The following is a 21,265-nucleotide window of genomic DNA, read 5'->3' as shown; positions in this document are numbered from 1 at the left end:
ACCAACATGATGTTGTTGGGCTTCAGGTCTGCGTGGATAAGTCCAATACTGTTCAGAAAATGCAGGCCCACGGCCAGCTGAAGACACGAGTACATGGTATTCAATTATGATAGCGTCATCCGCCTGGCTTGCTAGCTTTTGAAGACGTAGCAGGCCGGCCCTGCCGATGTATGCCAGCTATAAGCATCGACAGAAACACTTAACCAACACTGTGCGTTTTAAAAATGTTTTTATGTAACAAATACAGAAAAGCTACCCCTCTCTAAAATCACTTGTTGAAATGTTAAATAGATTAGCATCCCTTGTTAGCTTCTACATATAGTGTTAGCATGTTGCTACAAAAAGAAACAACCCTGTTAAATGGATTAACATCCCTTGCTAGCTCATGCACAGTTTTAGCATCATGCTACAAAAAGAAACAACCCTGCCACAGCTTGATTATCATGTTAAAATTCTCGTTTTCATGTAGCAAAATCACGAGCAAATGTTTGCTTTGATTTTTGTTTGGGAATTAAGAACTCCTCTTTACCTTTGTTAGCCGTTGGAGAATGGAAAATATAAACATTTTGTATTTGACCACTTTAGACGAAGGTAAACGTACCTGATGCAGAATGGGTCGGATCTCCTTGACCAGAAGGCACTTGGTGGGTCTGCTGTTCATGAAGTCCAACAAGTTGATGTCCAACATCTCAAACTCGAGACACATGTAGACTCTGTCCACAAAGATGCTCTTGCACTGGATCAGGTTGACTTTGTCCGTGTCGAAATCCATTAAGGTTTTCAACACCCGGGCCTGAAAAAGACATTTCAATCAAATCAAGTCATCAAAGTAGCCGACGGGGCCTCGTGTCAGGCACCTCTTTCTTAAACAAGTCCAGAGCGTCCATTTGCTTGAAGATCTTGACAGCCACTTCCTCCCTAGTGGCCGTCTTCAAGCATTTGACCACGTCGCCGAAGGTGCCTTCCCCCAGGAACTCCATGATGTGGTAGTCGGAGGCGGGCGAGTGGAGGACCCTCAGGTGTTTGTCGGCGTCGTACAGCGAGGAGAGCACGGCGACGGCCTCCTCCTCTGACGACGTGATGACTTTGGCCTGCACCCTGTAAGGGGGGTTCTGACAGTCGCCATTAGCAAAAGTTCATTTGTGGTGCGTTTCTAAACAAGAGTTAGGGTCTTAATTGCTTACTAACCTGCTCTGCAGCCATTTTCCTTTCATGGCAGACACAAATGAATATAACAAATCCACCTTCGGCAGCACTTAAAAAAAAATAATAATAATAAAGCGTGGCAGGGGATTGATTAACTATTTTTATTTTAACATAAAATGATTTTTTTTTTCCTGGACTTGTCCCTGCCAGCAGCTCCTGTAAAGTGAGTGATGATGTCATATAGCTCTGTGTCATGTCTCTAATGTTCCTCTTCTACCGCCGTAGTGACATCACATTTACATATCATCACCATGTGACCTCATTACGCCACATCAAGCCTACCGGTGATTATATTCAAAGTTGAGCAGAGAGCGTGCAGAAGTGACTTCCTGACAGTGGCGCAGGTACCAAGGTGGATTGCAAAGTGGCAAAAATACCAAATTTAACATTTTATTAATATAATGTATGCATTTTAAGGGTCTCAAACACCACCCCCAACTCACGAGTCCACCCTGAAAAGCTAAAAATAATCTTATATTGAGGGATCTTTATTTTTTTTATATATAATTTCTTTTCCCCCCTCTCTTGAAAGCATTTTTTCCGTTCAAATTAAAGCCAAAATTCTAGCAGTGTAATTATTTTGATGTATCACTGCCCTCCACTAGAGGGCAGTGTGGCATTGAGGCAGACTAAGAACCACAACCAGTGAGACATACGCTGTCTAATTTAAACACTTTATTAAGGAGCAGCAAATTGCCCACTTTTAGTGTTTTTTATTCCTCGGTGTCAATTATCCTCCTTCGATTAGACACGAAAAGCCTTTTGAAAAAACAAAACAAAACATTTGTGCAAAATATTCAGCCGAGTTATATGCGATTCAATGGGGTCCTGTAGCTCATACATAATAGACATGCAAACCTTTGATGATGTCTCCGTGTGTGTGTGTGTGATGGACTCATCAATGTCTTCAATTAGCAATCAATCAATGCAGACAGGAGAGTGCTTTGGTGTTTGGGGTTTGCTCTTAATGATCTTTTAGTCTTAGGCAGTATGGATTGAGTTGGCCTTGTGGGCCCTTCATAACGCCGAGCCGTGTTATTATCTGGGCTGAAATATTGACCTGCGAGGGCCGAGCTGGGGCATTATTAGGAATTCCACGTCCATACAGAAGCAAAAGCTTCTCATGTGTCCCCCGCTTTCATTTGTCCTTCTTGCTGCACTTTTACAAGCCACATTTGTGTGTTTATACACACATTTGTGTGTGTGTGTGTGTGTGTGTGTGTGTGTGTGTTTGTGTAATGTGGCCCTTGGGCGCCGTGTTGCAGCGCAACAGCGGCGCAAATATCCCATCAGTGTTGGATGCAAACTTTTGACCTTTTACCACAGTGAGCCAAATAGTAGCCCAAATGCACATTTAATGACGTTCTCGTTTAATGATGTCATCAACAAAACATGGCTTCGAGTGCTAATGTGATCATTTCGTGAAGACATGAGTAGGGAATGTGATATTCATCAATAGTTATTTTATTGTTTCATCTGTTTGAAAAAACATTTTTAGGATTTTTTTATAATTTATAAAAACTAACATTTTTGCTGACACTGGCATTGTTTAAGAACCCAGTAAAGAAGCACACATGTGGACATTAAATATAAATACTTTTATAATGTACAAATTGTACAGATGCAGTAGCGGCGGCTAACAATAACAACGTCGATGGACGGGACAGCACACAGATAAAGAATACTTTGACACCATCACTGGCATTTTTTTACACACAAAAACAGGCAGCTGGAATGTTGAAAATTTCAAATGTCTCTTTACTGACGAAACAAATAAAACACAACTACCCACAAAATGTTCATCAAGGTACGACCGTCGATGCCTGTCCGAATGGAATGTTAAGACAAACAGTGCTATCATGTGACCTTGATGATGTCACTGAGGGGACGGCAGGTCAAGGGTGTTGCTGATTGCCATGTTTAAAATAGCCAGGAAAAAACAAACCGGTGAAATTGATGAAATTAAATTCCTTCTAACGATGAAAATAAACGCCTCAAGGCAGAATTGACAACTTTTGATATGACGTGACAAAACGTCGATACCACCAAGGACCGAATCGTTATCAGCCACGATCGGGTGCCGATTCACCAGCATGACGTACGGATTGTTGACCGTAATGAAAAAAAAACATCGTGTCCGGTTCGTAACATCCGCTGTCACCAATGAACAGTTAAATGTTAGCATGTTAGCACTCACGTATTTTTATGGTCAATGGGCAACGTATAATATCGTCACGATACAGTATCGCAAAACCTTGATATCGTCACTGTCTGATTTTTTTTGTTCCCAACCATATGTAAACCAAGTAACCCCTGTATAAAAAAACAAACAAAAAAAAACTACATGAGCTCTGTGGCGCCCAAGCGCGATGCCATTTGCATAAATCATTGTAAAGCACGAAATAAAACATTCAATGAAAGCCCAGGAGCAGCCAAAAGCCAGTGAGAGAATGTTCCTCACATCTTGGAACACAATTAGAGTGCTTCTACCCTCTGGAAAAATCAATCCGGCGGCCAAATGTGACCCTTGAACCTGGGCTGCCATTAAGTATGACCTCACATTTTGCCATCGGGAAGGGCGTAGACATCAAGCTTAAAACCAAGAAACCCTCGGGAGGTAGCTTGAAGCCTCAATAGGATAGGCAGGCGCCTCACTAGCAAAATATTTTGGTGGATGGGAAAGTCGTTTAAGAGGCAACTTTAGAAAAAAAATTGAGAATTTGGCTAATTAAGGCTAAGCTGGTCTCGTGTGTTTTCCGCTCTACACAAAAACAGCACCAGACAACACATGGACAGCACAAAACACGGCGTCTCGTTGGGTGTAATTGTAACATTTAAACAGCAAAACAATCAAACCAGAAAAAATCATTCCGTTCACGTCAAAGTGTGAATTGTGTGAAATCTCAAAGCTATTTGCTAAGGTACCTGGGCTCGACATTATTGTCAATACCGCCGTGGCTAAATGAATCCCTCAGTCTCCTTTTGTAAGAAATGCACAATTCCTGACAGATGCCCTACTGACAAAAACCATTAGAGAGCTAACGGGCGATTCGTGTAGCGTATGTGGTCGCGACCCACCCGCCGTCCGGCCTTTAGGCAAGCAACGCCATCTCACGACTCGCTCACTGTTCTAAACAACACCCGCTGAGGAGCGCTTTAATAGCCGCAGGTAAGAGCCATGCTAACCGCTATTACTTTAAAACGAGTCAGTTCATTTCGTTTTACGCGCCACAGGCACCATTTTCTCAATTCATTCCCTGGCATGAATGGACATTTCAGAAAAGTGGTTTTTTTTTTTTTTTTTTATCAAAGGCTGCTGTCAAGTGAAATTTAATGGAATATATTTGTCAAATCCTCAGTATGGCAAGAGACACGGCTACAGAAGTCGAGTTTCATAGCATACGTTGTTTACGATACGATAGATAAAAGCTACATGATAGTCCCGTGAATTTCACATCCGCTTGTTCGGAACATTCTGTATGCGAGGTGAGCGTAGCCGTCAACATTGTGTCGCTAACTTTGGATTGCCTGTCGCAAAGGAATCCCACTCCCAGAGGCTAACACTTCAGATCCCGTAGAGTTGAATGAATCAAGTCTTTTCTGTCCTTAGGCAGTCAGCAGTATGACGGAGGTTGGCCAGTGGTCTTTAGACTTTAAGTTCGTCACCTAGATCAACAAGAGTCCAAAAATAACTTTTCCCGCAGATATCAGTCTGGCCATTAAAAGGCACCGGCCAGCTAATAGACTGCAAGCTCTTGATCCAAGTCTAGTCCGAGCATCTTCATTTGCTTCCTTCAGGATACGTGGTACATTCACAAGGTGTGGTTATACAGCAGTCGGTAGATGAAAGATGGCAGATTTCAAAGTCGATGGTGCTCCAAGTCCCAATAATGTTTGGTGTGAACCCTGTCTTGAGGTTTTCGAGGTAGGGCTTTTCAAATTCTGGGCTACTCTTGTAGGATTTCATTTGGGCTCTGTGAATCTGCCACCGTACCCTTGTCCTTGAGGTCCAGGCCAACTGATTCTTCAATCGTGCATTGGTTCTGGTCTGGTTCGTCTTCATTTTTATCTTCGTCCGTTTCTAGGCCATTTTCCACTGAAACTTCAACTTCTCGCTCGTCCACGATCTGGTCGTCTTTGTTGTCAGCCGCAGTTTCTGTGACTTCTTGGACGTCTGTCCTCTCCGGAGACTCTGCCAATCCCTCCTCGCCAAGTTCAAAGGTTTCCTTTTCTATCTCTTCTACGACTTCCGCTTCTTCCTTTGTTTCAACAGTTTCAACCTTGACAGCGTTCTGGTCTTCAATCTTTTCATCTTGCTCATTTGGTTTCTCGCCATTTTCCTTACGATCGGGAATGTCTTCTTCCGATTTGGGTTTTGTCTTCTTCTCTTTGTTTTTGATGCCATTTTTGGTGGCCTTACCACGAGGTTTGAAGATCAGTTTCTGGAACATGGAAAGTTTTGGATTAGTGTTCATCATATACTACATAAAATGCAGACATCTGACTGATGAGGTCCGTGGCCAAAAGTTGCCGTCAAGGGAAATGTGTTGGACTTGAGCTATCTCCTAAATCTTTGGCCTATGTCATTCCACTCATAGAGGTTATCACGACTATTCAGAGGTCATCTCCAGAAAATGTCCGGTTCGACTTCTGTAAACATTTCGCCCACCATCACGCTCACAGAGAGGCCATTGTGTTTAGCGTGAAAGGGAAAACATCTGCGTGGAAGCGGCCATTTGAAAACAATGAAAGCAAAGTGTACCTTGGATTCCTTCTGCTTCCGGCTCAGGACTGGTCGCTGCAGAAACACAATCTGCTTGGTCGCCAGACTGCCATCACTGCAGAGAAAAGGATGATGTTCTTTAAAAAAATATTTCAGACTCTTGATAAGCTCTTACTTTCGTAATCTGTCGGCGACGCACTTTGTGATTTATCTTTGAGCGTCTGTTTTGCCGCACCTAACAAAAGCTTCTATGGCTTTCACAACATAGGCCCGTGTCACGTTTTGGGTCGGCGCCTCTTTATGATCCCGCTCCTTTCATTCTTTCTTCACGCCGCTCTCATTAACGAGACGTCGGCCCCGTTTTGTTTTTGTATAAATCGTCCGCTTGGGGCTGACGCTGACAGCTTTCTTGTTTGCGTCTGGCTTTGTGGCTTTCATGTTCCATCCTGCTGTTTTGGGCTAAAAACGAAGCCCGTCCAACGTCGCCCACGAATAAGAGCTTGATGACGGGCTCGGCAACATTAAAAGCCCCCGCTGCAAATCTTCCCTTTTCGCGACATGAAATAGATGCAAGACTCCTTATGTAAACCACCCAAAAAGCCTCACAAAAACACTTTTTTCCATTAGCGGCCTGCTCGAGACGTCTGCGTGAGCTATTTTCTCGGCTGTCGAGAACGCTGGACGAGCTCTGTGGGGGGAATCAAAGGCAAAAAAAAAATAAAAAAAAGAACGCTTTCCCAGCAGAAACTTCAGTCCAGCCTGTTGAGGAAATGACAGGCCTTTGTGGCACACACTGTCGCCGAGCTATTAAGACTTCACGTCTACTCACGACTGAATGGACCTGGAGGCTAAAAAAAAGAAAAACCTGCTAACAAAACTATATAAATAATTTGATGTATCTAAAACCTCACTGGGTTGAACTGACGTTAGGTCCAATAGTCTAACTTGATCTTTCTCGTTGTCATAATGAGCTTTGATTTTCATATGCAATCATCAATCGAACAAGACTTTTATGCGTTTTTTTTATCGGCGAACAATGAGAAATGACTTAATGGCTCCAAAATGTAATCACCAGCTACACTAATTGAATGCAGCCAAGGCAAGATGAGCGTCTGGGTTAATGTTGCGCGGAGACGCCAGCCGAACGTCGGCTAGCATCCATTTCAGATGAGACAAAAACAACCACGCCGGAACCCGTTTGCAGACACGTTGTTTCATCCAGCGGGCGAATAGACGAGCCTAATGAGTATCGGAGTGAAATGTATCATCAAAACTGTTTGCAGGCTGGGTGAGAAATAAGCTGCTTGTTGTGCGCTATCTAGGCCGGCTTGATTAATTAGCGCCGTTGTGTTGCGCCGTGTAAACGGGAGGGGGAGGGGGGGGGGGTCCATGATATTATGAGTCGGTTGTGAAAGCTTTTTTTTTTTTTTTTTCTTGGTCATTTCTAGCAATTTTGCATCTTAGACGAGAAGTTCCTCCTTCCTGTCGTCGCCACCAACGTTGTCAGTACGAGCTTAGCCGAGAGAACGTTATGAGATTTTCCTGTGACGGTTGCTCAGCTTTTATTTAAGTTGCGGGGAAGCAGATTCAGGTCAACGTCTTTCGAGCAGGAAGTTTGTTTGAACCGCAAGTCGAGACAAGGTGTGCGTGCTGGCTGTGTTCCACTTCATACAATCTAGGCCAAGCGATGGTGGAGAGAAATGTCAGCGTAGCCACAAACAAGTGTGAAAGGAGATGACTTGCAAAGATTTTCACGTTTCACTTCGCTTCCATGCGGCACGCACGCGGTGACAAAAAGTAAAGTGCTGCGCAATTATTATTACACATCTTTCCAGAAGGGGACAAACCCTTTTTTCGATTTAAAAACGGCCAAAACAACCCAACAATAGTCACTTCAAAACAAAATGGCCGACTTCCTGTATCTTTTCAAGCATGTCTTGTGCGTTTCTAAGTGAAGCTAGCTTCGTTTCTGAATTTCCCCCAAAATGGCGAATGGCTGATTACCTGTTGGTCTTGATGACGGGCGTTGGCAGCACACAGGTGAGTCTCCAGCCGTACATCGCCAAGGACTGCAGCAGGGGGACATAGTCAGCCTTCACCTGTAAACCCTGTGGAAAAAAACACACACACACACACACAGCACTTAGTACAATCAATTTGCATGATTATGCGTATCACCGCTTCTATTGGAGGCTTTTGTGTCGTGTTGGAGTTTGCTCCAAAGGTTGGAAAAATAAATCAAGCACCGTAGAAAATCCTCGGTTGCTATGAGTCAACATAGCAACACGCTGAGCTGATGACAAGAGTTTGTCAGCAACACTAAGACCTTGAACAAACAGGCTGCTCAGTGAAACTCATTTTGTGTGTCTATCAGGTAGGCAATACCCACATATTTATTTTAGGACATTAATTGTAGTTAAAAAAGATGTGTTGCAAGTGGATTTTAAAGTGAGAGCAAAAGACTTGAGATTTGGGGTTATCTCGTGAGATTTGGCTGAAATCCCGTGAGATTCAGCTGAAGTCTCGTGAAATTTAGCTGAAGTCTCGTGAGATTTAGCTGGTCTCATGGGATTTTGCAGAAGTCTTGTGAGATTTAGCGGAAGTCTCGTGGGATTTAGAAATCTCGTGGGATTTAGCTGTAATCTCGTGGGATTTAGCCTGTCTCATGGGAGTTAGGACAGGTCCTGTGGGATTTTACAGAGTTTCTTACAAGATTTGACAAGTTCTCAGTGGGCAAGAGTGAATGAAGTAAAATAAAAAGTTATTTTGAATGCTATCTGATATGTGCCGGGTGGACTTCATTTAATGCATGTTTTGAGTGAGCAAAAGTGTGTCAAATCAAACCAAATGCAGAAATGTTTCATATTAAGTGCCCACACGCTTAAATCCCGCTGATGTTGAAATGCACGTACCAAAACATAATAAAAGCAGCAAGTAAGCCTCAACAGGAAATGAAGTCTGAATTAATGCACTTTGATAAGACCAATAAATGGAAAAAGCTAACGAGGCCTGCAAACAGACACAAATAATAAATGTCAAACATCACAAACATTTAAATACAATTTAAACTCATTCGGTGACGCACAAGCCAAAAGCAGCCTGGAGGCAAAGCGCAAAAATAAACATAAAAATGTCAGGCAAGAGAAATAAGTGATAAGCAGCAAACGTGTTCAGCAAGTCAACAACTGCACGCATTCAAATGTCAACAGCGTTCAAAAGTCACCAACCAAAGTTTGGCTTGATTTTGTTTTTTTGCGAGTTCACTCGCTGTGCGCGCCTTCATTTTTATTCATGGGAAGAGTTTTGAGTTTCATTGGGTTTTGTTTAAAGATGACGCATCTGCTCCGACTTTTTTTTTTCCTCCCCCCCCACCACTGTCGAAAGTGATCACTGTTATTTTTATGTAAAAGCAGAAAATGTCACCTGGGTATATCCAGATTTTCTTCTGTTGTCAAAACCGAAATTGTTTGCTCTTTAATTTTTAGTTTAGACTTAACCGAGATATATCCGTCACCAGCTTGCATGTGGCACACGCCTTGCTTGCAGTATGTGTGATGTCTCGGTTCTCCCTGGCGGAGGTGAGACAAGAGCCGCGACCCAGATAGCGGCAGGGCTAATTTGCACCAGCGCCCAGCAGGAGAGGTGTCGCTCGGCCTGTCAGATTCTGCCGCTTCGATAAGAACCAAGGAACAATGCTCACTAGCAACCGTCAGGAGTTTTTTTTTTTTTTTTTTTTAAAAGGACATTCCGCTTGATTTAAATAAATGAAGTAAAGCCTCTGTTGTGGTTTGAAGTCTTTGAGCCAAATTCGGGGAACTGAGAAGCATTGAAAGTAAACAGCATGATGAAGATGAAGCGCAATGCAAATGGGTCAATTAAGATTGCTTCCATCTCTTGTTTTTTCGACGCTAAAGTGAAACTTATCTCCCATGGCTTCAACTAAATAACACAAAAGTACCTTGAATGTTGTGTGAGCTCTGTGTCAAGCAGAATTTGGAGTTTTGAAGTTTAGAAGTACCGTAAGGTCTATGCTAGTTTTGCGTTAGCCAGTCAATGCCTTTTCACATGGTATAGTAGCATTAAGCTAATATACTCTCATTAGCTATTTAAATTTTACGTACGTTTTAAGTACCTTGAATGTTGTGCAAGTTCTTAATTTATAAAGTTGCTCAACTTTTACTACACTTTGTCAAACAGAATGTTTTAATAGTTTAGAAGTATCGTAACGTCTATGCTAGTTTGCGTTAGCCAGTCAGTTTCTTTTCAAATGACATAATAGCATGAAGCGAATAGACTTTCATTGTCTATTTAAGTTTTACATTAAACGGGGGTGATGCGAGAAGATCTCGGAACCAATGAAGCTTCATGTTCACCTCTCTTACAATTGACTGCACTTTCACCCAGTAAACGCCCCACTTAGCTCGTTAAGACCGTCAAGAGGTGAATTGGTGGGACAAGAAAACGTCCTTTCACACTGAGAAAAGTCAAAATTCCATTAGCGAGATAGCATCTGTATACACACATACAGTATATAACACACACATGGACACGCATACACACCTTTTTAACACACTGGACAGAAATCCATTTTAACACCAAACCTTTGCTGACGGAAGATATAATCGGGAGAAGATAAGCGCTTGTTTACCGCGACTGACACACACGGGCCGGCACACACGCGCACGCTCAATATGTCAATAAGATGTACTGCATGTTTCAACGTTTCATTCCACAAACAAGCAGAAAAGCAATAAAAAGGAGAGAAATTGGACAAATATACACAGAAAGGGTCAAATTGTTGCATGAAAGAACCAAAGCTTGTTTTGATTCGGCTTCTTCGGAACAACCCCCAAATCTTGATCAGATATGATTTGAAATCAAATACTTCATATATACTCTTGTTCAAATCTGACCAAAAGTGCACCTACGTCAATGACGGTCCACTGCTCCACCACGATGGCGTCGTAGGTAGTATTGGCCTCGCCTTCGCTGGCTTCCTGGAACACAAAGACGCTCTCCACCGACTTGGGAAGCAAATCTGCAATGAAAAAAAAAAAAAAAATCATTTTTAGTATTAATACATTTGTCTTTGACAGCCAGTGCAAAAAAGGGTGACTGGGTCACATGATCTCAAACATGCTCCAACGCTGCTGATACGTTCCCTTTGCATCTCATCCCAGACAGACTGGCCTTCATGACCCCCCGCCCCCCCCTCCGCATTTCTTGTTATTCCTTTTCAACACACGCACACACGTGTGTTGGGCAATTGGCGCACGGTCATCCAGGCTGGCCCTGAGTGCTTTCTCATTACTGCCCTGCCATTTCCACGCTAATACAGTTTGCCCGAGCCCAGACGCAACACAAGACACTCCACATTTCATTACGAGACCCCAATCATAGTGTTGGTGGGGAGGGGCGGGGCCTATGGCTAGAGCGACAGGAAGGACAGACAGCGAGGAGGAGGGGGGGGGGGGATTCATATAGATGCCTCCCCAAAACCTAATTAGGGGCTGGTGCACTCTCAATTGAAGACGCTTCAGACATCTGCTGGCTCCCTCAAATGCAGACATTGTTCACTCCAGACCCCCCCCCCCCATCCAAGCATCCAGACTTTTTTTTTTCCTCTCCCCATTCTGGAGTGACCATTCTCTGTCAACCAATCAAATCGCCGCATTCTCGAAGTGTGTAGAGTTCACGTTTTGCACGACATTTTCCGGGTGAGTAAAGTGTGACGGAGCTTCTGGATTTGGCGTTTGACTGACACATTTACAGGGGAAAGCCGCACCGCCGGGCAAACTCCGATGTTTCATGTCAGAGCGATGCATTCTGGGTGGTTAATCAATAAATGATTGTGTGAAATGAAAAATGAAATACACATCATTTTGTGCTCATTAGTGCGTGCGCATGAAGGCTCGGAGAAAGCCGTGTGACCAGGTCATGTCTGCCCGTTTCAAAATGGAGGCCGGGACCGGCGCTGACAGCTCATTTATATTTCACACAGTGGACGGGACGGGGTCTGGTGAACCTGTGTGCGCGTTTGTGTGCGTGTAGCTGGTACGCAGGCTGCTAATCTCTGTTGCTAGGCAGAATTTACATGGCAGTAAAAGACAGTTGAGGGATGTGCTGCGAATAGCAAACATCTGTGAGCAATTGAGTCCCTACTGCAAAAAAAGCTGTAATTGTCTATAGATACCAAAGCACTAGTTTTGTCTAAATGAAGCTCCTCAGCTCACTTCAACATAGCTCTTTTGCAATGAGACTCCACAACATGGCGGAATTTTTTTTTATGAAGTCATTTTTGTATCATGATATATTCTTTTAGATTGCTTCATCATTTGTAAATATAACCGACCCACATAGACATTGACCAATGCTTGCTTGTCGTTATTTTGACCGTCTCAAATAGTTAAAGGAAGCCAAGGATTGAAATAATCATTCAAGTCATGATTATTTCCTGCTGTAGACGATAATACAGGAGTAGCAACAGTAATGTTTGTGGATGCAGACTAATCCTTTTGCTAGTCCAACACAGCTTGCGATGTGTAACAAAGGGATTAGCTCGGTGCCGCTTTCCTTGTCGCAACGTCAATGGCGATTTATTTATTTATTTATTCGATGTTTGTTATGCACCTGCATCTTTCTGGATTCCGGCATTAGACGCATCGTATTTTGGAGCTATGCAGCTAAGAGGAGACGTGGGCTACATGCACTCGAAGAACATGAATTGTTACTTTGATGTGTTAATTCAATTTCAATTTAAAAACATTTATTTTTAATACATTACTGTGTGATTCTTTACATGTTAACTTAATACATTGGTTTCAATTTTAAGGAAAGCAAGTTTTAATTATAATGTATTAAAATGATTTTAATGTACAATTAATTAGATTTTCATTTTAAAAACATTTATTTAATTTCAATGCGTTCATTTAATCTTAATTTAATATATTCCTTGAATTAACTCATTTAATTTTAACATCATTTTTATTTGATACATTAATTTCATTTGAATGTATAATATGTTAATTTATTTTTTTAATATATAGGTCTGACGATATGAATGGACATTCCTTCGTTTTGTTTAAGCAATTGAACGTCCCACAAGTCCAACAACACGAACTAACAGCAACACTTTGCGAAACCTTTTTCATGACATACAAAAAATGTGCACGTGGGCTGATTTGAGTGGCAGCGCGTTTGTCGTCCTTGCCCAAATTTAGAACGCGCGGCGAGCCGAGTGTGGCGCATGTTGAATAGCGGCTCAGGCGTGTGTGTGACAAGGGGGGAAAAAAAAGAAACGAAAAAGACTAAATCCTCACAACAGAGAGCGAGCGAGCCAGATTAAGCCATTCGGGTAACAAAAGACACACAGTCCTGTTTTGCACTTCTGCACGTCTTGCTCAGGAAACTCCACTCTGGTGACGACGTGTGTGTGCGCACGCTCGTGTATCAATGTTTAATGCATTTGGGTGCATTTAATACGTTTGTATTACCTGCGGCCACAGCCAAACACACACAGAGGAAAATACGCTCACACGCTTTTCTCCAAATATGACACACACACACTGCGCACGACATGCGTATGCAAACGATGACAGCAGGCCGGCCGCGATGTCACCATGACAACACGTGTACAAAGAGCACTCGCGGCGATCTCTAGAACAAAGCGGATCAGATGGAAGATGCTGGAACATCTGCTGGAAAAAGGTCACAACGCGGGAACTTGACACTGATGTTTGTTTACTAAACGGAGGCTAACTCGCATACTTATTAATTTTGCGGCCGAGCTTCTTCCGAACTGTATGCCATAGTTTACACACGGCCGAGAGTTAATTCGCATCTTGGCCCATTTGGATTCTGTTGCTAACCAAAACAGCAGCACCCGAGTATGGCAGATTTTAGTCTTCTTCTTTCAAGAAACTTTTTTGTCAACACAAAGCTGGGCAGGAGGCTTTCATGTGTAAAATCCGTTTCCAGATGTTCACGTTGCCAGATGAATGACTTACAGCTTGTTGACACTCACTGCCATGCTCCACCAAAGCCCACCAAAGAACCCAAACAGGAAATAGTTTGAATGCCGGCAAGGAAAGCCAGACGGATGTTGTGACCGCCCGTTATTTACCGTCAATGTCTCCGAGGTAGAAGTGTCCGTCGACCAGCGAGGCTCCGTTGTTAAAGTGCTGCGTCATGTGATCCAGCCAGTTAGCTTCCACCTCTCGGACGTCGCCGCCGCCGTTGATGCCGGCGTGCACTCGCAGCGGCACCTTGACCGTGTAGTACTTCACCGTGCCACCCTCACGCACCGCCGGGTGGTTGAACAAAGCCAGAAGTTCAGCCCCTGTGGAGAGAAAAGACAAATATGAGCTAGTTTGTCGCTGCTTGCTAGCATCCTTGCGCACACCAGTGCTAAGTGCAGTGTGTAAAGTTCTCGAGTTATTTCTTGTGTGTTTTTGTTCCCCGACTGTCTCGACTCGCGGCCTTCAACTCAAAGTCTACGCTCGATCGTGATTTGTAGCATCCTGTGAGACGACTAAGTCACTCAGGTCATTATCAGAACTTTTGGTGACTCTTTGCTCCGTCTGTTCTGTATGATTAGCATACACTCCGCTGGAGCGATATGTGCTGATGTGCAAAAATTCGATCCCCCTTTTGTCGCGTCTCTTCTCCCCGACCCGAGCGTGCGGCGAATTAATAGCAGCTCGCAATTTTCCCGCGATTGTTTTTTCCAGGAATGCAGCGAGTTAAGAGGGAGCGTTTACACTGCGAGTTAATTTGCGGCTAGACTGAGTGAATAATGCATTAAAGGCTCTGCCGCCGGCTCGCTGTTTACATCAAGAGGAAGCGTATACATAATGCAGACGGCTTAGGGGGAGAGAAGAGAAAAGAGCGCACGTGTCCCTGTATCAAAGACAGGCCAAGTGGGAGTTTTTTTTTTTTTTCTTCTTCCTTTGGTGGAAATATTTTTGCTCTGCTTGCAGTCACCGAGGAGGAAAAAAGACAAAAGCCGAGTGCCGAGCAGATGAAGGAGGCGGTTAGTGAGTGCACCTGAACCACAGTCGACCAGATGGAAAGCAGAATTAGAGACGACCCAAGATTGGCACAAACGCACATGAAATGTAAAAAATCCCCCCCCCCCCCCCCGTGAAAAAAAAAAAGTAGAATACATAAAACAACAAACACTTTAAAAAAAAAACAACACAAGCACAAGAAAACAAACAACTCGCACATAAACAGACCCCGAAGTGAGATTCAGGGCTCGGTTCCGGTGTCAGCGCGTGGGCAAAGATGAATCATTCATAAGCGCTTCCTGTCAAGCTGGTGTGACGGACGAGGCGGCCGGACGCCAAAGTCTCCCCGCCAAATGTTGACATTTCGGCCAGTCGCTGCGGAATTTTAACGAAGCCACCAGCGCGCAACTCTGACTTAAATTCTGCTAGCTTAATGCTAACGCATTTCAGACTAACTACTAACAAATATCATCTGAATAAGGATTCATCACCCTTTTAGCATATCCAATATTTGAACACGAGCTCGAGAAATATGTAGACGGCGAATGCAATATTCACACGCATGCGTTCTTTATCCTCCGCCATGAATAAATTATATTATACTGCCCCCAGTTGGTCACGGCACACTTAGCAAGTGAACGATTTCATAGAGATGAACAAAACTAGAAATATGAAGTCGGGAGTGCTTCCCGTTGTCTTCAAAGCCGAAAAAAAAAGAAATTGTCCACCGGCGACTACGACTAAAGAATATACCGTTGCAGGAGACACGAAATAAAGATGACCGATTGTGAACTTTAGCTTCGGTGTGTGGACGATACTGAAAACGAGGCCCGATTTTGAAGCGACAGATGATATCAGATGACGCCCAACCTCCGAGAGTGCAAAATTCCAGATGAGCAGATACGTTTACGTTTCTTTATCTCCAACGGCCTCAGCAGCAAATAACATCAATCATTTAGCAGAGGCCTTGCACTTCACAGATAATAAAGACAAATAAGTTGTCTTTGTTGAGCTCGTGTGACCTTCCTCTGCTGACTCGGCGCGTTTTGCTGCTTTTTAAAAGCGAGATGTTGGAGCTGTGTTTGTGCTCTGGAGCAAAGCACTAAAATGGTCATTATGGTCCGTTATGCATCATCAAGTTTCCATTTCCGTCACTTGCTGTCGAGTTATTTGAAGTTTTGACTCATTCTTTGCTTTAACTTGAAAATGGCCAACAGCAATAAAAATATATTTTTTTAAATCTTACGCACATGAAATACACGTGTTTTTAAAAATATAAAATTAATACTGCAAATAATAAAAACGAAACTAAAATTAAACAAAAAAAGACAAACTAATGCAAACAATTAAACCTGCTAATGAAAACAAACTAAATACAAAAAAAAATTCCACGAAACGGACTAAGAATGAACCAAAATGAAAAATCTCAAAATAATATAACCTCGCTTGGCACACCCCAATAAAAACACAAACAAGAAAAAGAACTAATGCACAGCCAGATAGTCGACGGCACGCACGGATGGCCACGAGGCAAAGCACCGAGTGATTCAACCTATTAATGTTACATTTGTCTAATCGGAGCGAGAAAGCTCCTGTGGGACAGATCAATCAAAGCCTGCCAAGCTTTTCCGGTCACGTCTCGCTTCCTCTCTCTTGGTGTGCCAACGCTGGCCGCGACGCTCGGGGATCAAGCCGGCCCAAGCTCGAGGCGTTGGAGCGAGGAAACCAAGCGACATGGGAGCTTGGCACGGGGCCTCCACTTCTCGCAGCGTCTGGGCTGAACCGAGAAAGATGGACGCCCAGATGGAGACATGTCATGCCGTGTTTCATACGAGTCACACATACATTTAGTGTTTTTTTTGTTTTTTTTTCTCCCATGGCACAGCTTACATGATCGGCTCTCTCTCGGGGGTGAAGTGGGCGTCGCCATCTGTTCAAGTTGTGCATAGACCGTGCACGGGTGGGCGCTATTCATGTGAGGCCTGCGAGGAACCCGACGAAACAGTTGCGGATTATTTCGCAGACGTGCTAATTGGGCAAGATATTCTTTAAGCGGAATGATTGTTTTTTTTGGAGGATTACCGCCCGAGGCGGAGTGCTATGGCGTAATGTTGAGGCAATAGCGGGAAAGCGTGCCGCTGCGCTGGTGTTACTTCAAAAGACAAGGGTGTCCAAACTGCGGCCCGGGGGCCATTTGCGGCCCTTCATCCATGATTAATATGACCGCTCCAATTGGTTTATTCATGACCGTTAGAAATAAACAGAGCCACTAAAATAGCTCGCAGTCAAATGAGTCAAGCAGTTGTGTCCTTTTCCCCCGATTAGACCTTTTGACCTTTTGCTATCTTAATTACAGCTCGTTAGCGCTTTGTGTGTTACATCCTTATCGCGATTGTTTGGATTTGTCGGGCAGGATAAAAATGTCCGGCGTGTCTTTGTGGCTCGACAAGCTGCGCGCAGACGGGAATGATGACCTTTGCCGACCCTCCACGGACCAATTAGTGTAGTTGGAGGGGAGGGGAGGGATGGAGGGGGTTTACTCGCACAAAATAACACAAACGCTTGTTGGCTTCCTGCGACCAGACTGAGGAGATGAATACTTTTCTTTTCTAGTTGATGATGACGTCTAATTATCTGATGGTGGAAGGCCTCAGCAATGTTCTTCTTTGCAAGAAAGGCACAAGCTGAGAAATTCTGGTTCTACCATTTTGCAGAAACTGTGTGAAGCCAGATTGAAGTTATTGATTGGGAAAAAAAATAAAAAATACATGTGTATTGTTTTATGAAATTGAAAGACCGTAACCATGGTTACCACTCACCACAGGTTCTCTGCTGGTATCTGCTCCTCTGCTTTGTCTCTGGTGCACTTTTGTTCTGGCACAGTGACTCCGCCTCCTCCGTCAACTCCTCAGATATCGGTGACGAAGCCACGGAGAGTCCCCCCGAGTGGTTCCCCGAGTTCTCGCACGCGTTTGTCTCCTTTCCTGGATGTCCGTGGCGGGTGGGACTGGAGGGGTCGGAGGGGCTGCAGCTCCCCAGGGAGCCCAGCACAGAGCTGGGGCTGGAGTGCAGGGAAAGCGAGGGGGTGTCTGGTTCTCGGATCATGGTGCAGGGTGCCCCGTAGGGTTCTTGCACGAAGCCCACAAATGTGACACCCTGCTCAGCCGCGTCCTGGATCTGCTGTTGGGAAGAAAGACAGTCAGACACGTTAGCAGCCATTTGAAAACCCAAGCTAGTTTTAGCTAGCAACATGAAATTTGGTAGACACGTCTATCATAAGCACACAAACAAAATCGTCTCAAAAGCCTCATTTTAGTTTGAAAAACACATTTTATAATCATTTCCGGCAACATTTGGGAAGGCAGCTGGAAGATTTTCAAAAGTCAGCACCCCCCCTCAGATTGCGTTCCCGTCGACTGGCATTTTATGTTGCAATTGTTCCAGAGAGAAGGATTGAGCCGTTTGCCGTGGAAGAACGTTAATGGCCGCCATTCTCGGCATCCAAACACGCCTTCTCTCCGTGATGGAAGAGAATAAAAATCAAATTGCAGGTTATTCACTATGAAATTAAATTGGAAAACAGTCAAATGGCTTCCCAGTCTCATCGCTTGATGCGAGGCGACGGCTGCCACGCCACGCTGCTCCTTGCCATGCGTCCAAATGGAATCACACAGATAAAAGCTTGTTTTTTCATTTAAGGATAATACACAGGGCGGCGGAGGGGGGGTGATGGACGAGGTGATGGAGGGAGGGGGGGGGGCGACGAACGGAGAGCACCGGCGCATTTGAATGAATTCATTTTCAAGAACGCTATCGTCATTAACATCATTTTGTTAAAGGCCTTGCTTGACCAAGTAGAACACACACATTAATTCCAATAACGCCATCCAAAGCACACCTGCGGTATTAGCTTGGCAATCTAATGAGATCTGCTATCAAAACATCTGCCTGTAGAAAAAAATAATGACACTGTGGAAATATGTTCATTAGCTCCTTTTAGTCATTATTTTATAGCCCATAATGTTATTGTATGAATGTAAGTGTTAAAATATTCGCTTCAGTTTGGAGCCCATTGTGCTCATTTCTTTGCTAACATTCAATTAAATTGAGCTGGAATAAATTTTTTTTTGAGTGCAGTTTTGGTTGCTCCTGAAATTTCACACCGATAACTTTGGTGTATGATGCGCGCCTCGTGATGCGAGAAGTCGTGCCGATGAAGCGCAGACCTCCTGGGATCAGGAATGATTGCTGCGGGTGTCACCGTGATATATTCATGACACAGTTGAGATATTTCCGTCTGGATCAGCCGCCGACAGATGCACCCGTCAAACGCGACCTCGGGCCCGACCGTTTCCCGCGGCGTCAACACCGAGAAGGTAGCGACAAGGTGAGCCAGACGCCTTTTAGGTCAAAGCACTTTGCGCCGCTTGCTTTCCCCTTCGTTAGCCAAGATGATTGCCAGGCGCAAACTCTGCAGAACAATATTCCGGAAACATCCCGCCGGCGGGGTAACAAGTTGGAATTTTTCCCCATTTCCTCCCGCCGCCGATATTACGGAGAAGGCATCTGAAGGTCATGATGCAAGCCGGCGGATAATGACAGAGATTGAGAGAAAGCTAAAATAATGATAGAGAAGGGAAAAGTCATCCCTGTAAGTCTCAGTTGGAATAGAATTCCAGCTTTCCCGCTCAGCTCAGCAGATGAAAACGATAAGCAGCGGTAATGAGGTCCAACAGGATGGCGGAGGCATGACTAATGGAAGGGCAAAGAGGGTTCGAGGGGGGAAACTTCCAGGGGCGGGGTGTTGGGGTGCCAACATCCCGGCGGTGTTTGCAAACATGTTGGAGAAGATGAAGAACTCAAATTAAGATGAGACGTATCGCATTGAGTTCAAATTAGGGGAAAATAAATCAATGTTTCGTAATTGGAGTAAATCGTAATGTTACTGAGTGAACCGTTTTGCTAATTGGGAGGATTCGTATCACATGACTGAATCGTGGTTGGAGTCAGTCAATTGAGTGAATCCTCCACTAAATGTGGAGTGACTGAAATCGTATCAAAACTGGAGTGACTCGTATTGCACGGAATCTGGAGTGAATCATAAATGTAATGAATCCCAACTGGAGTGACTCATCACATCGTGATTGGTGTGAATCAAATCATCAAAGTGAATCTTTTCCACCATATCTGGAATTGATCGTACCATCGTATGAAAACTGGAGTGACTCGTATTGCACGGAATCTGGAGTGAGTCATAAATGTAATGTATCCCAACTGGAGTGAATCATATCACATCGTGATTGGTGTGAATCAAATCATCAAAGTGAATCTTTTCCACCATATCTGGAATTAATCGTACCATCGAGTGAATAAATTTGAGGGAATCGTACTGTAGTTGAGGTGACTGTTCATGGCTTATATGTTGTTTGAGTTGTTACCTTTTTGACGTAGCCCTGGATGAGCTCCGGGGTTGGCACCTGCTCTACGGGCACACACTGCTCCAACTGCAGCCTGCACGGCGGGCACACCGCCTGCCTCCTGTCCACCCTGTGGGGAGAAAACAACATTAGTTTCACTTTGACTTTCAGGAGAAGTTCAAATAGAGATTTAAAAAAAAATAATGTGTTGTTCTCTGTGGCCGTGTAAACGCAGGGAGCGTGTAAACATTTGCTGCTGGGATTGTTGGCCTGCGGGAGGCGACAATGACAATGTAACCAACTTAAAGACTCTCGCAGATGAAAGGCAAGACGCGTGAAGGCAGGAAATTCCATGCAAATTTCCTCACACACGCACGCACACACTGAAGTGTCTTCAAGCAGGCTGCTTTCTATTTATAAGACGACGTTTCCCCTCCGATCTTCTCCCACATCGGCCCCCAGGAGGAGAACGTTGCTGTTTCCATCTCCCTGCTGCTCATCCTGTTGACAAGAAGCCCCGAACGGCCTTTTCCTCACCACGTGCGTGTTTGTGTGTGCGTGACAAGAGTGAAGTCACCCGATATACAGCAGGGTGCATCAGAGCTTCTGGTGTTCGATCTCGCGTGCAGAGAAGTTGACACTTGCTGACTTTTAACGCCTCAGACGCACGCACACAACCGGATGCCAATCTGTGCAGTTACTTTTATCGCCATAGAAACGTTTTAGAAAGTGGAATTGAATAGTAATTAGTGAATCAAACAGTAACTGGAGTCAATTGTATTGCATTGTGGTAATAGAAAAGAATTGTATTTAGATCCAGAATGAATTGAATCAGTAGCGGATGATAATGTATTTTATTTATTTATTTATTATCATAGTTGATGTGAAATATATTTTAAATGGCCTAAACC

At 44.0% G+C, this 21,265-nt stretch overlaps 1 protein-coding gene across 1 annotated transcript in view; it reads right to left on the bottom strand.

Annotated features, from left to right (window-relative positions):
- Positions 1-2,739: 2,739 nt before the first annotated feature.
- Positions 2,740-21,265, bottom strand: part of LOC119135883 (raftlin-like) — a 38,547-nt gene continuing 20,021 nt past the window's right edge. The window contains exons 4-10 of the mRNA XM_037273855.1: positions 20,376-20,484; positions 17,757-18,117; positions 14,052-14,267; positions 10,858-10,967; positions 7,934-8,037; positions 5,969-6,044; positions 2,740-5,648 (exon numbers count right to left, since the gene is read on the bottom strand). Coding sequence (XP_037129750.1) covers positions 5,154-5,648; positions 5,969-6,044; positions 7,934-8,037; positions 10,858-10,967; positions 14,052-14,267; positions 17,757-18,117; positions 20,376-20,484 — 1,471 coding nt within the window. The 3' untranslated portion in view covers positions 2,740-5,153. The remainder of the gene's footprint in view (positions 5,649-5,968; positions 6,045-7,933; positions 8,038-10,857; positions 10,968-14,051; positions 14,268-17,756; positions 18,118-20,375; positions 20,485-21,265) is intronic.

The sequence above is a fragment of the Syngnathus acus genome, chromosome 16, assembly GCF_901709675.1.
Source record: "Syngnathus acus chromosome 16, fSynAcu1.2, whole genome shotgun sequence".
Classification (NCBI taxonomy): Eukaryota; Metazoa; Chordata; class Actinopteri; order Syngnathiformes; family Syngnathidae; genus Syngnathus; species Syngnathus acus.
Note: the sequence above shows the minus strand (reverse complement) of the source record. Positions and strands in the feature narration are given on the sequence as shown.